At 39.7% G+C, this 17,874-nt stretch overlaps 1 protein-coding gene across 1 annotated transcript in view; it reads right to left on the reverse strand.

The window, feature by feature from the left end:
• Nucleotides 1-16,484, reverse strand: part of FRMPD1 (FERM and PDZ domain containing 1) — a 46,260-nt gene extending 29,776 nt beyond the window's left edge. Inside the window, exons 1-3 of the mRNA XM_024734458.1 lie at nucleotides 16,384-16,484; nucleotides 1,755-1,912; nucleotides 778-880 (exon numbers count right to left, since the gene is read on the reverse strand). Of these exons, the coding sequence (XP_024590226.1) occupies nucleotides 778-880; nucleotides 1,755-1,912; nucleotides 16,384-16,484 (362 nt within the window). The remainder of the gene's footprint in view (nucleotides 1-777; nucleotides 881-1,754; nucleotides 1,913-16,383) is intronic.
• Nucleotides 16,485-17,874: the final 1,390 nt, after the last annotated feature.

Consider the following 17,874-nt stretch of genomic DNA (forward strand, 5'->3'; position numbering starts at 1 on the left):
ATCTTCAAGCTGGCTTTCCTCTATTTCTCGTTTCCCTTTATTTATATTAAAGTCATTAAAACAGTGTTGGGTGAAAGCTTTAAAAGACAAAGGCTGCACGTGCCTATAGAACATCTGTCAGGCCTCCTCACTCCTGTCACTCACTTCCTCTGTCTTAAAACCAGGGTCGCCAACTGTCAGTGCCAACCACATTCACTCATTCCACTGAGCACCCACTGTGTGCCTGGTCTTAAGGAGATCATGGTCAAAGCAGAAAGTGAGACATTTATAAAAATCACCATGACACCAGGTAGAAGTTGGTAGGTGCCATACCAATGGAACTATGTATATGCCTACCAGGCTGCACCAAGAACATTTAGGAAGAGATGTTAAAAGGGTTAAAGAACAATAAGCAGACTTAGTGTCAATTTAGTCTAATTTTTGGCATATGTTACAACAACCCTATACATCCTAAAGGGGTAGGGCGTATGTATTATTCATAATTACATTCCCCGCAGCGCCTAGCACAGTGTTTTGGGCATTGCAGGGGGTTGATAAATAGAGCACCCTGTGCCTCCCCATCACTTCTGTAGGCAGGTGAAAGAGGGCAGATAGTAACCGAGATGGAATTCTAAAACAAGGCTGTTATTGCTGCTTTAAAGGAGCCTGCACTTTACTTAAATCCCAGGAATATCAGTTATGCCCTTTCTGTCTCCCACCCTTGCTCTGTAATAATCTGTGCAATATATATAATAATATATATAATAATTCTGTGGATGACGGAAGACAATTTAGCACCTCAGCATATCGACCGCTCGTTCACAGGAAAGGTCTTCAGCAGGCTCGTTGTTCATCTGGAGGATCTGATCACCAGGGAAAAGCTTGCCATGAGCGGAGCCTCCTGTTGAAGAGAAAAGAAGTAACTGATGTTCATGCCAGGAGGGTCCAGACCCCATGTGTCACAGCAGCTCACCTGAATGGCAGCCTGGTCCAGTCCCCAGGGCACTGGCTCACCCACACCCCTGGCCAGACTTGGGCTCACATGGATTTCAGTTTTCCTGTTTACAAAGCATGGATAACGTACCTACCATTCATCACCTTCAAGGGATGTTAGGAGACTGTCCAGGGAAAGAAGACTAGCAGAAACTCCCTGAATCAACAGAGCTGGCCAGCCAATCTACTACATTCATTGCTAAAGAACTCTGGTATGTGTGTGTGTGTGTGTGTGTGTGTGTATGTGTGTGTGTGTGTGTGTGCGCGTAAATTCAAATTATTAGATTTTAACTAGTCCCAGATCTCACATCAACACATAGCTGAAGTATGACAAAAAACACTACACATTCCCAGGCTGCTCATCTTCACCCTGATACAGCCTATATTTTACAGACTCAAGTGAAAACAAATCAATAATTTATATTACTGTCTGCCCAGAAACTCTCCCCAGCTCAGAGCATGTAGGGTTCAGAGAGGAGGGCTGGTCCCAATACTGTCACTGCCCCTGAGACTGGCCAGGGGGCCACGGGTGGGCAAATCCCTGCCTGAGGCCAGTGGGCCTGGGGTGCAGATCAGCAAGTGCACTTGGAGCTCCTCCCTCCCAGCACCACAGGAAGGTGCAAAGCCCTAGACAGAATTAGGTCGAAATTAGATGTGCCCTGTCTAGCTTTCTGGGGTAGCATTTTCTACATTATGTTATAGCACAGAGAGATGGGAAGAGAACGAGGGATATTTCTCCCCAAGAAGCCAAAATCCTTTCTTGTTTCCCAGTCGTCCCCTACCTGCTGTGACGGCCACCACTGTGAGGGGAAGGGTCTCAGAAATGTGAAATCCATAGTCCTGGAGGAGATCGTCTTTGTCTATTTTTACTGTGTGTTTCACAGGGATGATGGTCTGGGTTGGGATCCCAGGGGGTCCATCAGCTGCAGCATCTTTAGCCCTGGAAGAGAAGGAGTGTGTAAAAAAGACAGAGAGGGGAGTCTAGTTGGTGGCCACAAACCAGGTCAGCCCTAGGCATTCTGGAGGAGGAAGATGCAGAGCTGAGTGGACACCAACTCTCCTCTTGAGAGAGAGATGACACAAACGCCAGTAGATAAGACAGCGGGACATAGCACCGTGCTCTAAAAGAGAGGTCGTGAAGTGCTGTGGGTACTCAGAGAAGAGGTAGAGCAGTTTTAATTTTGTGGGCTAGAGGAGAAGGAATCAGGGAAGCATTTGCTACCTAGAAGAGGTGGCATCTGAGAGATGTCGAGGGTATATCTACACAGCCCAAATCCTGGCACACAAAAGATATTCAGTAACTGCTGCTGAGTGGATGGATGCATAGATGCATGGATGGGTCGGTGGATGGATTCATGGATGGACGCATGGATGGATGGATGGGTGCGTGGATGGATGGGTGGGTGGATGGATGGACGGACAGGCATTCCAGGCAGGGGGCACTGCTTCAGCAGAGGTACAGAAGAGGAAAAGGAGGACTCACAAGAGGACTTGTGAATAGGAACAAGGAATTGCTCAGTTTAGATGTCTAATGATGACTAATTTTTATAGGTGAGTTGTTTCTTTGGTGATTTTTTTCTTTTTTGCTTTATAATGAACGTTGCTTCCCCTTCAACTTTGCAACTGTGACGATTCCAGTATAAAATCCCAGATATTGCAGATTCCCTCTATATTAATTGTTAAAAACATGTATGTTCTCTATATATCTAAAAGCAGGTAGGTTGAAAGTTATATTTTCTATCTCTCAATACCACAAAGAGAATTTATGAACTATTTTTTTCCTTCTAAGAGTCAGTGGTTCTTTCTGAGGAAGGTCAAATAGTGATGGGATAAGGTATTTATTGTCATTATAAAAAAACAACAGAAATGTGGAGGAGTAACAGCTCCCTCAGGGCTCTGCAGCTAAGGTTTATCATTTATTCTCATCTATTTACCAAACACTGTCAGGAACTCTGCCCAATGCAATAGGACCTCGGTTATCTGAAAATCACCTCTCTGTCATTTATAATAATCTCAAGTTTCAACAAGGACCAGGAAATATTAAAAAACTGCTTCGTGGAACCAAAATGCAGGTGACAAGTCCAAGCCTTATTATGCACATTATCCATCAAGGAGCTCTCTTAGGAGCGAGGAGAGGATTTCTCCTAGGTGAGCATATGGGTAATACTGAGAAGTGTTAGAAGACAGACTTAACAAGAGGGAAGAAACAGAAAACTCTGATAATTTATACTGAATAAAACCCATAGGTATTCCTGATTTTTTTTTAAAAAAGAAAACTTTAAAGCTCTGAAAGGATCTTTCTAAGTAAAATAAATAATATAGTGCACTGAAAGGCAAAAATCAACATCTGTAGTCCTTTGAAAAAGCAACAGGAAGGACACCCTAGACACTACTCCTATTTAATGTGGCAGGAGAAATGCCTGGAATACTTATCAGAGAAGGAAAAATGATAAGAGGAATAATAGCGTACCTTTTTTTTCCCAAACAGTTGATGAGCTACACCTAGAAAATGAATTCACAAAGAGAATTGCTAGTGCTTAAAAAATAGGTTTAGTGGAGTTGCAGGATAAACACATAAAACACAGCCACAAAAAGCATCCAACAATTCATTAAAAACAGAGGAGCTGAATGTGTATTAGGCGCTAGACATTCTTAATAAGCTGATGCAATAAAGGAAGACACAAGTAAAACTGAGGCTGGATTCCTGGTTGGGAAGATTACATATTGAAAAATGAAAGTAAGTACTGAACGAAAATATAAATTTGATGGAATACTGGTTAAAAATCCTTCCAAATTAAAAAAAAAACTTGATAAATTGATGACAGTAATAGTAGCAGTAACAACAACAACGATAATCATTTGTAACATTTATTGAACACTAACTGTGTACCAAGGAGTGATCTAACTTGTTTTCATGGCTCATTTGACCCTTACAACACACTTGTGAGGTGGGTATGATTATTATCCCTATTTTATAGATAAGAAGACTGAATCTTGCTTTGAGAGACTTTAACCTGCTTAAAGTCACATAGCTGGGGAGGGAGTTTCAAACTGGGGCTACTTTCTTCAAAGGCACTGCAGCACAGCTGTATAATGCAAACCACATTTGTAAATGTAACTTTTCTAATAGCCACCTGAAAATGGGGGAAGAAATGAAAAAGAAACAAGTGATTTTTAATATATTTTTATTTAACCCAGTATATCCAAAATACTATCATTTCAACATGTAATCAATAAAAAAAAATTGATGAGCTATTCTGCACCCTTTTTTTCATATTATGTCTTCAAAATTCAGCGTGTATTTTATCCTTACAAAGCATATCAACTTGGACACTATATTTTCAGCAGAAATTCTCAGATTTCATAAAATTTACAGTTAAAAAGTAAATTTTCAGGCCCAAGTTCTTCCGAACATACTTAAAAGTTTTCCAATAACTGAATGATCAGTCTTTACATTTAAATTAATTAAAATCAAATAAAATTAAGTATTTAATCTCTCAGTCATACTAGCCACGTTTTAAGGGCTTAACGGCCATCTCTGGATAATGGCAACCATATTGGACAGCACAGATCTAGAGCCTATGACAATGTATGAAAAATATACAAGACTCCCATATACAAAAAGAAAATTTCTAACTTCAAAATTGTATTAACAGATGTTAGAGCAAATACCTTAAAAGGTACTTTATGTCAATTTGTCAAATCTTATATAGTTATATAAAATATTTATTGTGAGATGTGGGTACCTTTTAATGTAGAGTGGGTCTCCAAAATATGAGAAAACTTGAAGCCTAGAAGCCTTAAAAGAGTTGTGCTTCGGGGCTTCCCTGGTGGCGCAGTGGTTGAGAGTCCGCCTGCCGATGCAGGGGATGCGGGTTCGTGCCCCGGTCCGGGAAGATCCCACATGCCGCGGAGAGGCTGGGCCCGTGAGCCATGGCCACTGAGCCTGAGCGTCCGGAGCCTGTGCTCCGCAACGCGAGAGGCCACAACAGTGAGAGGCCCGCGTACCGCGCAAAAAAAATTGTGCTTCAACCTAGATTATTTGACCTGGGAGCCTGGGCTCTTGAATACTAAATACTGCTGCAAGAATGAGGGTAAACAAGATGTGCAAGCACACGCTCACGTGTGGGTACATTTCGGTGTGCATACACCCACCTTCCTCTCCTCTATAGATCACAATCTTAATCTGCTCCTATCAGACAGAGGCAATGATCAAAACTGCATGGCGTGGTCTTCACCAATGAAACGGAATAGAAACTTTAGAAAATCTTTTAAAATATTAGGTGGCTAGCCAGAAATAACTCAACATGGTGACATAATCACCACACTGCAGTACTAAACGCCATACAAAGTATTACATTTCAAAAAGGTCAAAAGAGAGAATTATAAAAACTAGAAATAAATACGGACAGTTTATGCCAGCTTCTGGAGAGGAGACACATTTTTAAGGATTAGAAAATTAGAGACAGGCATAAGATATAAGATGGATGGTTTGAATGTGAACTTCAATAGCTAATACATAAATACAAATAAATAAAAGATTAGATAACAGAATAGGACACAAGGAGAAATATTAAATGATAAAAGTTTATAACTTCATCTTGTACACAAAAACTAACTCAAAATGAATCACAGACCTAAATACAAGAGCTAAAACTACACAACTCTTAGGAGAAAATATAGGAATAAATCTTTGTGACCTTGGTGTCATATTAGACATGCACAAGCAACAAATGAAAACATAGATAAACTGAACTTCTTCAAAATTAAAAACTCTTCTGCTTCAAAGGACACCACTGTGGGCTTCCCTGGTGGTGCAGCGGTTTAGAATCCGCCTGCCAATGCAGGGGACTCAGGTTCGAGCCCTGGTCTGGGAAGATCCCACATGCCGTGGAGCAACTAAGCCCATGCGCCACAACTACTGACCCTGTGCTCTAGAACCCATGAGCCACAACTACTGAGCCCGCATACCACAACTACTGAAGCCCACACGCCTAGAGCCCATGCTCCACAACAAGAGAAGCCACCGCAATGAAGAGTAGCCCTACCTCGCCACAACTAGAGAAAGCCCACACGCAGCAACAAAGACCCAACGCAGCCAAAAATAAATAAATAAATTATTTTATTTTTAAAAAAAAGGACACCACTGAGAAAGTGAAAAGACAACCCACAAAATGGGAGAAAATATTTGCAAATCATATATCTAATAAGGACCTTGCATCTAGAATACATAAAGAATTCTTATAATACACTTAAACAAAAAAGACAAATAACCCAAATAAAAATTGGGCACATAATTTGAATAGACATTTCTCCAAAGAAAATATACAAACAGCCAATGAGCACAAGAAGAGATCATTAGCCATTATGGTAACATAAATCAAAACCACAGTGACATAACACTTTATACCCACTAGGATGGCTATAATCAAAAAGATAGGTCAAGTGTTGGCTAAGGTGGAGAAAATGAAACCCTCATACAGTCTTGTAGTTCCTCAAAAGACTAAACATTGAGTACCATATGACCCAGCAATTCCACTCCTAGGTATATACCCAAGAAAACTGAAAGCATTATGTCCACACAAAACTTGCACGCAAATGGTCACAGCAACATTATTCATAATAGCTCCAAAGTGGAAACAACCCAAGTGTACATCAACTAATGAAATGACAAAGACAATATTCCATAGTAGACTATTATTCAGCAATAAAAAGGAATGAAATACTGATATATACTGATATATACTATAACATGGATAAACCTTGAACACAAGGTTTAAGTGAAGGAAGTCAGCCACAAAAGACTACAAATTGTATGATTCCATTCATGTGATATGTCCAGAATAGGTAAATCTATAGAGACAGAAAGTAGATTAGTGATTGCCTAGGGCTGCGGAAGGAGGGTTTTGAAAGGAAATGGAGAGTGACTACTAAGTTAACGTATGGAATTTCTTTTGGGGGTGATGAAAATCTTCAAAATCCATTATGGTGATGGCTGTACATCCTTGTGAATACACTAAAAACCAGTGACTTGTACATTTTAAGTAGGTGAACTGCATGGCATGTGAATTATATCTAAATAGAACTGTTGAAAATAAGTAAATCAATTAAAAAAATAAAATCCTAGAGGGAAAAAGCTTACAATAAAAATATATGCAGAATGGGCATAAATACCTGCAGTAAATACCCAGATTTCATGTGCTCAAAGCAAGTGAATTGACAACTTGCACATGAAGAAAGAAAAGCTGGTAAATAACAGAAAATGTACAACCTTAGTCATTGAAGAAGCACAGCTGAAAGGACTACAGAGAACTACTACATGGCTACTAAAGCACCAAATATGAAGAAAAATAATAAAGCCCAACATGTGTGGGCCCTGGTATTTAAGGTTGACTGTATAAATTGGCTATTCAATCTCTCTGGAAAATAATCAGGGAAATTATAATATGAATTTAAAATTTGATCATTTTCTTTGACCTTCTGTTACCATTTTGACTGACATTTCTCAAAGTAATAACTGCCCTCCACCCAAATAAAATATTATTTGCAGTAGACTATGAATTCCTAGAAGATAAGGGTGACTTTTATTCATCTCTGTGTTCCCTGTGCCATAAAGTCCTAGAACAGAGTATGAACTCAAAAGACCCTAGCTCCTGAATATTCAAAAATATTTACCATAACTTTATTTAGAATAGTGGAAAAACTTGAAATCACCCAACAGAGAACAGATAAATCAAGCACAGTAAGGAATTGCCCCAAGACTCTACATCAATGAAGTACCACAAGCCTGTGAATCTTAGACATACGTGGAAACACAGCTTAGAAAACACCCTTCCAGAGCATCTTCTAAACTGTGGTTCAAACCCCCTTCCTAAGGGAGAGATCAAATTATTCTGTCCCCACAGCTCCCCATCACCCACAGGATAAAAGTTAAACTCCTCAACCTTACTCTCATGTTCCTTTGTCTTTAAGTCTCAGGCCCTGGCCAACATTCCCTACCCACTCTCCTTCCCAGGCCATCACTCCAGCCTAATCTTACCTGCTGCACCAGTTTTGCATCTGGGCCTCAGTTCATGAAGCTATCTCACAGGAAAATGTGAGGCCAATCAAAGCCCAGCTCAAATGCTGCCTCTTCCAAAATGCCTTCTCTGATTTCCTAGCTAGACACAAGTTCTCTCAGCTCTGAGCTCTTCTGGCCTAGAGCACCTCAACTTCAGTGATAACTGATTCTATATATCATCACCCCGAATAGACTGTAAATTCTCGGGATGCAGGAACCACTTTTTACCCACCTCTGTATTTCTCACCGTACCGAGTGAAGAACTTTGCCCACAGAAAGCATCTGTGCTTATTAGGTGAATACATGAGCAAAATACTATATATAGAGAGAATGATGCAAAATAGTACCACTAATATGATTAGCAAAGGTGGAAATGTATATTTAACCACTAATAAATAGCAGACAATTTGAATGTGACAGTTTGTCCTTTGTTTGTTTAATTTGAAATATAGCTCAGCCCTATGACAATCGTCCTAATCAAGACCCACCTTTTCCATGTCCCAGAGCTCAGTAAATGGTATCAGGACGAGGCTCAGTTGCTCAAGCCAGACTCCTGGGAGTCATCTTTGACTTTACCCTCCTCTCACCCCTAATATCCTATCCGTCAGCACTACAAAAGATCTCCAAGATGTCCACTTATCTCTATATCTCCATGACCACCATTCTATTTCAGGACCCTGTTACCTGTCCTGAAGAAGATTTCTGTAACAGTCTCCTAGCTGGTCTCCTCACTTTTCATTCTTATCTCACCTGAATGATTCTCCATCCAGCAACCAGACTGATATTATAAATGCAAACCTGCTCATATATCTGCCCTGACTAAATGGCCTAATCCAAAATCCTTAATATGGCTTAATACAGCGCCTGCCCACCGCTGAAGCCTCTACAATGAAGCCATTTGTTCTCTCGATATTTTTGTTCCAGCCAGACTAGTATCCTTGGGGTTCCTCAAATACACAAGGTCTTCCCTCTGCCTAGAATACCCCCAACACCTAACATAACACTCTTTAGAGATTTCCCAAAACACCCAACCATACACTATCTGCCCAGCTCCTACTCGATCTTCTGGTTTTGGCAGAAATATTCCTCTCCCTCTGCTGAACCTGTACACCGAACCTGTACATCCCTTTTTGAAACACACATCATCTTTGAAATGACCAGTGTGAAGTCTCTTGTCCTTTCTAGACAACAGCTCATATGGCAAAACCGTGCCTTTCTTGCCCCATGTGCTGAACTCAATGCTAGGCATAGAACACGGCTTAATAAATGTTTGGAGACCAAAAGAAAACCACCGACCTTACCATATTTAGAACAGAATCCATTTTGATGCTTTTCAAGTGGGTAGGCTTCATTTATCTGACTTTTCCATTTGGAATGGTGTGCTCCTCAACAGTGGTAGACAAATGAAGCCCCGCTGTGCTGGTTAATCCCTGGATGGCATCAGGAACTTTGGCCCAAAGTCTGTTTTTTGACATTTTCCCCAAAGGCCACATTTCAGCTTTTGTTTGGAAAGGGATTGCTTAAGAACAGGACCAAACCGTGGCCTCTCCTCACAAAGAATGTTCAATATTTGACAGAGAACTGAAGGAAATGATCTCTGTAGCAAAATTTCCTCCTCTGCAGAACCTTATAAATATCAAACTAAGTGCCAACAATCCAAAAACCTATGTCTGATGCCTCTGTAATAGTTTCAAATCATAAATCTGAGGTCATTGCTGCGATTTCACTTTGGAACGGCATAAGACCTGGCGACACTAATAGAATTCTTGTCAGATAACTGGATCAAGCCTAAGGTAGAACTAGAAAAAACACGTAAAATTTATCATGAAAATAGCCTCGTGTAGACTAATTCTGTATTTTATGGGTCATAAGTTTATACTGAGCTGATCAATAATGCTGAGAAGAAAAAATAACAGAGATAGATTAGGTTTCAAATATTCTCTGGCTTTTTATCTGCTCTCTAATAGGTTGGAAAATATATTTTGCCTCTATCTTGTAACGACAAAGAATTCACCTTTGAGTTCCAGCAGGATGTGGAGAAACTACTTTGAATCTATGGTTAAACACTGTATTATGTTCAGCTTGAGTGATTTTCAAAGCTAACATTTGGTATAAGCTGGCTTTTTAATCCAAAGTTTATTCAAAGAAAGAAGAAATAGAAGTAGCAGCTTGTACCAGAAAGAAATTTATCATGTAGTCATAATCATAGGGCTATGCTTGTGGCTGTGAAAGTTTCTAGGGGACCACTGAATGTACATAATGTGAGTAGAGTGCAAAGGCCTACAGTTGAGAGGAGGAGAAATTATTCCACTGTTACTTTAAAAAGGAGGTTCAGGAGACAATGGCAACCCTGCAGATGCAGCACAGGAGCCTTCTAACCTGTTCTGTTCGAGCCTTTCTGCTTTTGCCCATGGGTCAAAGAGCAATAAAAAATTGGTACCTGAAATGGTCTTTCTACATCATTAGGAGTATTATAAAGGTCAAAGATACCATCCCTATAATTAGTAAACAGACTATGGTTATAATGAACAAGTACATTTGTAAAGAGTGCAAAACCAATAGCCAGGGCTCTGATACCATGATGCCATGATGCATGTGTGTGTGCGTGTGTGCATATGTATGCCTGTGTGTACATGTGGGTGTGTGCACATGTGCGCAAACATGTGCATGTGTGTTCACTAGTATTAAGATTCAAGATGAATTGAAGGAAAGAAATCTTTTTAAACCCTGAGGGTAAAACCAAGCACCAAGAAGAAGGCATCAAATCCATCAAGCTCTTTATTATTTTTAAGTCTTGCTCTATAAAACTATTTCTGATTAAGCATAAGAGAATTCAGTAAATCTTATGCAAAATTATGTTAATAATACAATAAAATTATTCTAAAGTTCACATGGAAGAATAGGTAGGTAAGAGTAAAAAAATGGAAAATGAAGAATAATAAAAGTCTAGTTTAATAGATAATAAACGTAAAGTTTTAATACAGGTGTGTGAAAACAGGCTGTTAGATCAATGGAACAGAATAGCTAGTCCAGGAAGAGATACAATTTCCCACTTACAGACACAAGAATTTCATATATAATAAAAGTGAAGAAAGGAAAGATCACTCACAGTTAATGGTGATGCAAACATTACTTATTTCGGAAAAAACCAAGTTAAATCTACATCTCACAACCTATACAAAAATAAACTCCAAATTTAAAAATTAAATATAAAATACCTTAAAGTATCAAATTGAAAATTAATTAAATTACTTATTGGGTGAGGATTTTCTAAGCTTAGAAGCAATCAAAGAAATCACCAAGAGAATATCATTTAACTATATAAAAATTGAAAATTGTAGGAGACAAAAAAATGGCATAATTAAGTGGAAAAGTATTCTATAACATGTCATTCTCAGTTTATCACCTCCCTAGTTATACAAAGCTGTTAAGAAGATGACAATTTAGTTCAAAGCAAAATGGTTAAAAATTAGTTTATAATGTAATGTCACTATGTTGCAGCTTTTATTAAGTAGTTTGTATTACACTATTTTTACAGAAATTCGAAACATGTCACAGAGACCACTTGGGGGGGTTAGTTATTTCTAAAAAAGCATTGATACTGTAAATGTTATTTTTATATTGGAATGTGAAATTAAGTGGTAAGAGAGTAGTCATCTTAATAATATCTGAGTAATTCTGTATTTCTACAATTATAGGTATCACTAGGCTTGCAATCTACACAAGCATACACACACATTCAAACTGAGTGCCACTATCTGAATTTGACTAGTGATTGTAACAATAACCACCCACTGAAAATTAATTTAAAATTGAAGAAATCAAAGCAACTTTAAAAGTTGACACTCTTCCCCAGAAAAACGTCCATTTTAAGACATATTATATAGCTCTAACATTACCAAGGTTCATAAAAGTTAACAATTTGTTTAATAATGTTTGGAAATGGTAATTGTTATTTTTGACTAATTTCCTCCTAGACAATTCAATTAGTGTCAGAGATAAAGTTTAACTTTTATGGAAAAAATGGCAATTACAAGTAAGCAAGTACAACTGGCTGAAATGAGTGGAAGCTTTTAAAAGTCTGAAAAAAAAACAGGATTGCTAAAAGATGCATGTAAAACTATATGACTACAGATTAACTTCTATGTTTCCTTTTTTTAAAAATTTATTTTCTTTATTATTTTTCTTTATTTTTGTCTGTGTTGGGTCTTCATTGCTGCGAGCCAGGGCTACTCTTCGTTGCAGTACATGGGCTTTTTATTGCAGTGGCTTCTCTTTTTTTTTTTTTTTTTTTTTAGGTACGCGGGCCTCTCACTGTTGTGGCCTCTCCCATGCAGAGCACAGGCTCTGGACGTGCAGGCTCAGCGGCCATGGCTCACGGGCCCAGCCGCTCTGCTGCACGTGGGATCTTCCCGGACAGGGGCACGAACCCGTGTCCCCTGCATCGGCAGGCGGACTCTCAACCACTGTGCCACCAGGGAAGCCCCTGCAGTGGCTTCTCTTGTTGTGGAACACAGGCTCTAAGCGAGCGGGCTTCAGTAGCTGTGGTACATGGGCTCAGTAGTTGTGGCTCACGGGCTCAGTAGTTGTGGCTCACAGGCTCTAGAGCACAGGCTCAGTAGCTGTGGCACAGAGGCTTAGTTGCTCCACGGCATATGGGATCTTCCCAGACCAGGGCTCAAACCCGTGTCCCCTGCACTGGCAGGTGGATTCTTAACCACTGCGCCACCAGGGAAGTCCCTATGTTGCCTTTTTTCTGGACTATAAAAAACACTTCAGTGTACTTCTTTCATTTCTTGACCTGGCTATCAGGAAACTCAGAGCCAATGTTAGTACTCAAATGCTAAATCCTACATCTAATTGGTTTGCAATCTATTTACAAAATTTCCAGGTTTTATTTAAAAGTTTTTATGTGTTTTAAAACTGTAAGCCATCAAAAATTCCTCTTGGAAGAAGAAAGTATGTAAAATTTAAATATATTTTAAATAAATAATATAGTTCCTTACTATGAAAGCCCTTAATCAATAAAAATTCATTGAGCATCTACTACATACTATGTATGCACTCTTCTAGGGCTGAAGATACTTTGTAAAACAAGACAGTCATGGTCTTTGGTCTCATATGTGGCAGGAGGGTTGGAGTAGAAGAGTCATATAATAAACAGGTGGGGGAGGGTAGACAAAGAACAAGTAAATAAATGGATATGTTATTATAAAGTGTGGTGAGAGGGGTAAGCACTCTTCCAAGGATGCAGGAGGAACAAGATGAAGTTGGAGAGTTAGACCAGGAACAGATCATAAAGGGACTTGCAGGCCATGGCGCAATGGCTGGTGGGCCACTGAATGGTTTGGGGTGGGGTAGAGCCTGGGGTGAGCATGTGGGACACGAGCAGTTTGTATTCCGAAGAGTCCACTATGGCTTCAGGGTGGAGCAGAGAAAGAGTGAGTGACCACGGCAGTGCCCCCCAGGGACAGAGAGGTGGACAGATCGGAGATATGTTTGAAGGTGAACTGACAAGAGTTGCTGATGGGGTGGAAACAGAGTGTGAGGAAGAGAGGAAAATTCAGTTTGACTCCTGATTAAGCAACCGGGTGGCAGGTGGTACCATTTACTCTACTCCAGGGAAACTGCAATTATTTATGCTTTTCAGTTCTTGATCATTTTCGAGTAATCTGAGGACACCAAGAACCCAGTCTGAATCAAGGTTGCAGGATTAGAGATGAGAAACAATTTAAAGAAAGCTACATGTGATTTATCCTAGAAACACAGAAATGATGTCTTCCATGGACACTGCCAGGAAGCTTTCCCTCTTTTTCTGCTCTTTCTCAAGCACTTGGAAAACAAACTTCCTACTAGACTCATGGAAAGATGCTCAACATCATTAGCCATCAGGAAAATACAGATCAAAACCACAATGAAATACAGTACCACTTCACACCCACTAGTATGTCTATAATAAAAAAAACAGATAATAACAAGTGCTGACAAAGATGTGCAGACATTGGAACCCTCACACCCTGCTGATGGAAATGTAAAATGGTGCAGCCACTTTGGAAAACAGTCTGACAGTTTCTCAAAAGGTTAAACATCAAGTTGCTAAATGACCCAGCTATTCCACTCCTAAGTACAAACCCAAGAGAAATGAAAACATACGTTCAAAGAAAAACTTTTACACAAATGTTCATAGCAGCATTATTCATAATAGCCCCAAGTGGAAACAACCCAAGTGTACATTAACTGATGGACATAGAAACTATTCCATAATGGAATATTATTTGGCAATAATGCTACATGCCAAACATGCTATAACATGAGTGAACCCTGAACATTATGCTAAGTGAAGAAGCCAGTCACAAAGACCACATATTGTATGATTCTATTTATGTTAAATGTCCAGAATAGGCAAATCTATAGAGACAGAAAGTAGATGAGTGGTTGCCTAGGGCTGGGGGAGGGGCAAACGGGGAATGACTGTTAACAGTTATGGGGTTTCTTTTTGGGGTATTGAAAGTGTTCTAAAATTAGATTGTGGTGATTGTTGCATAATTTTGTATATACACTAAATAAATCTGTACATTTTAAGTGGGTGAATTTTATGGTATGTGAAACATATCTCAAAATAGATGTGAAAAAAAAAAGCTTCCTAGAGGCCAATGTTGCCTTTTATTTACATTCTGTGAGAGAAGGTAGATATTAGAGAGTTCCAAGGTCAAATATTCAGGCAACATAAAGTTACACAGGTCTTTTTCTGCAGGACTTCTCAGAGCCTTTAATGTGCTAAAATGCACTATGAATCACCAAGAGTGGGTGGATAGGAGTGGGATATAGGCTGCATCACTTCCTAAATATATCTCTGGCCATGGAACATTTTTTTAGTAGGACTAGGTTTTGCAGAATCCACTTTAGAAAACAATGTACCTAGGAGTTTTCCCATTCATTCACCAAGCACTACCTGACTACTTGCAATCTCCTGGAACTCAATCATCTCTGGGCTATGAGATGTGGCCGGTACTTTCCCTGCCCTCCACAGAGCTTGTGGTCTAGAAGAAAGAAAAGGGATGTGCTCAAATTTAAGTTGAACACACCGGAAGAAGCACAATGCTGATGCTACAAACCAAATACTATAGGGCCCCTTGGGAGAGATTAATTCTGACTGTGGGCTGGGGAACACTTCATGGGAGACTCAGCATTTCAGCTAGACCTTGAACTATGAGTGGGTTCTGGACACATGGAGATGGGAGGAAGGGATGTGGCACAGAAACCCAGGTCTAAGGGGTGGAAGGGGAAGTCGGGTGCTTGTAGTAGGGGAATAGCAAGTAGATCATTTCAGCTGGAGTATGATATTGATGAAGCAGAACAGTAAGACAAACAGCTGTAATGGATTGTGGGTCAACCATGGAACGCCTTGAATGTCTAACCAAAAAATGTTTAAATTCATACTGTAGGAGATGAGGACCCATCAAAGGTTTCAGAGCAGGGGGTGGGGATGGTCGTAAACTAGTCACTCTCTGAGCCTCAGGGTTTCACCTGTAAAATAGGGCTAATTCTCCCAGTCTTATCCCATCGTAGTGTGTGAGGACCTGAGCACTTGGCCGAGGGCAGTGCAGCCCTGAGCAAGGTTTATGGCTCAGCAGCACAACAGCTGTTTCCAGTTCCTTTGGAAGAATATGTGTCTCAGAAACACCTGACATGTGATATTTCATCTCCGTGTCAGCTCCAGATGGGAAATCTGAGACTGAAAATGAGCGCTTTGAAACAGAACACATTTTAAGTTCTCTTGTAGCAGTCAAATCAAATCTGTATTTGATTTCATTTCATTTTGTTTAGAATGAAATAGGGACTAGAAGGAAGGAACAGCTGCTGTAAACAAAGACAGGGGAAGAGTATAAACAGCAGATTGCCTGACATCAAGTACTAAGACAAGGGGCGTGTGTGAGACAGCCAGAGGCAGGGACAGTGATCATGTGTGAGTGTGGATTCAAAACAGTGTGTGTTCCAGAGTGTATAGGCACATGTGTGAGAGTATGTGGGTATGAGTGTGTCAGTGTGTTTAAGTCCATCTGTGTGTGAATGTGCGTGTCCCTGTAAATGCATGTATGAGTCTGGTGTGAGTATCTCTGTGTGTCTGTGGGTGCCCTTTGAAGGATGCAGGGGGAGGATTTGGAAAGGGACAGAGAGAAAGGCACTCCAGCGAAATTGCTGACCCATTTACACTTCTTCCATCACAGGGTGTTAAGAACAAAGCAAGCCGGAGACAGTGATCCCCAGACGCTGCCAAGACTGCAAAACTTCCTCCCACGGGGACAACGAACCCTTATAGACAGAAATCTCTGCCAACCCAGGAGCCTTACCGGGCTGAGCTGTCCCGGGAGCGCCGGAGCCATCTTGCCACCATTTGTTCTATTCTGTGTGCTTTCCGGGTCTGAAATAAACTGGTCTCCAGCATTTCCATTTACCTAAAAGGAAGAAGAGTTTTCTTAAGAAGCTAACCAAAATATTTGGAAGAGGATTCTGACAAATCACTATGATGCTTCCTGTATTTGCCAATTTTAAGACATGCTGATCAAATAACTAGGGCTCTCTATCTGAAATTAACATACACAGGTGCTCAGTGTCTACAGAGTGAACAAGTTTAGCAGCCCTCTGCCCTAAGGAGTCCACAGTCTTGTGGTACACAGATAGGTTTTACATCTTAAATGGTTCAACGTAAGGATTAGGGAATAAAATAGATAAGCCTTCTCAAACTGTGACGATGACCCACTGTCAGAGACACACCTTCTGTGTGACACTGCCCCCCGCCACCTCAACTACGTGTGCATCCCTGGACAGCACAGCTCCATTTTGCCTGCATCAGGAACTGCATGGACATGGAAGCATTCTAATCCCATTGTGCCCACTCTTCGGAGTGCTGCTTCTTTTGCTCAATATTTTATATATAATTTTTGAATAGGAAATTCTAATTTTTGAATAGGTAATTTTGAATTTGTATAATTCAAACCCCAGATGGTAAAAAAAAAAAAAAAAAAAGGATACACAGTTACTGTATTGTGCACTTAAAAATTTGTTAAGAGGGTAGATTTCACGTGAAGTGCATTCTTACCATAATAATAAAAATAAGATTTTTGTACAGTGAACGGTCTCCTCTCTATCCTTCCCTTCCCCCAGCCACTCAGTTTCCACACCCATACATAATCACTGCTCTCGTACTTGAGATATCTGTCTTTCCAGAGTTTCTGTATGCCTATACAAGCAAATACAAATATAGATTTTATGTGTCCTCTTCTTAACACAAAGGATAGTACACCATACACATTGTTCTGCACCAGGCTTTCTTCCTCGATATCTTTCCACATTAATACAAAGAATGCCTCTTCATTCTTTTTGACAGCTACTGAGTATTACATTGTATGAATATACTGTAATTTAAAAAGTAGTCTTCCCTTGATAGACATTTGGTTTATTGCCAATCTTTTGCTATTGTAAATAATACCACAGTGAGTTATGCTGTACAAATATCATTTCTGCATATATGCAATTATATATTTGGATAAGTTTCCAGATACTGAATTGTGAGGTCAAAATTTATAAGCATTTGTGCTTTGATAGATATTATCAGGTTACCAAGAAAAATAGTATATATGCTTGAGATTAAATTTTCCTAAAACAATTTATATTTTTCTATTTACTTTTTAAAATACTGGTCTCAACTCACCCAATTAATTTCACAACCCAATAAATATTCACATGAAATAAGATATGACATAGTGAAATAACCATGGATACAGAGAAAATAAAAAAGAATTATAAGAGATTATGTTGCTTAACACTACACAAACACATTT

Source organism: Neophocaena asiaeorientalis, unplaced genomic scaffold, assembly GCF_003031525.2.
Source record: "Neophocaena asiaeorientalis asiaeorientalis breed wild unplaced genomic scaffold, Neophocaena_asiaeorientalis_V1.1 scaffold192, whole genome shotgun sequence".
In the NCBI taxonomy this organism is placed as follows: domain Eukaryota; kingdom Metazoa; phylum Chordata; class Mammalia; order Artiodactyla; family Phocoenidae; genus Neophocaena; species Neophocaena asiaeorientalis.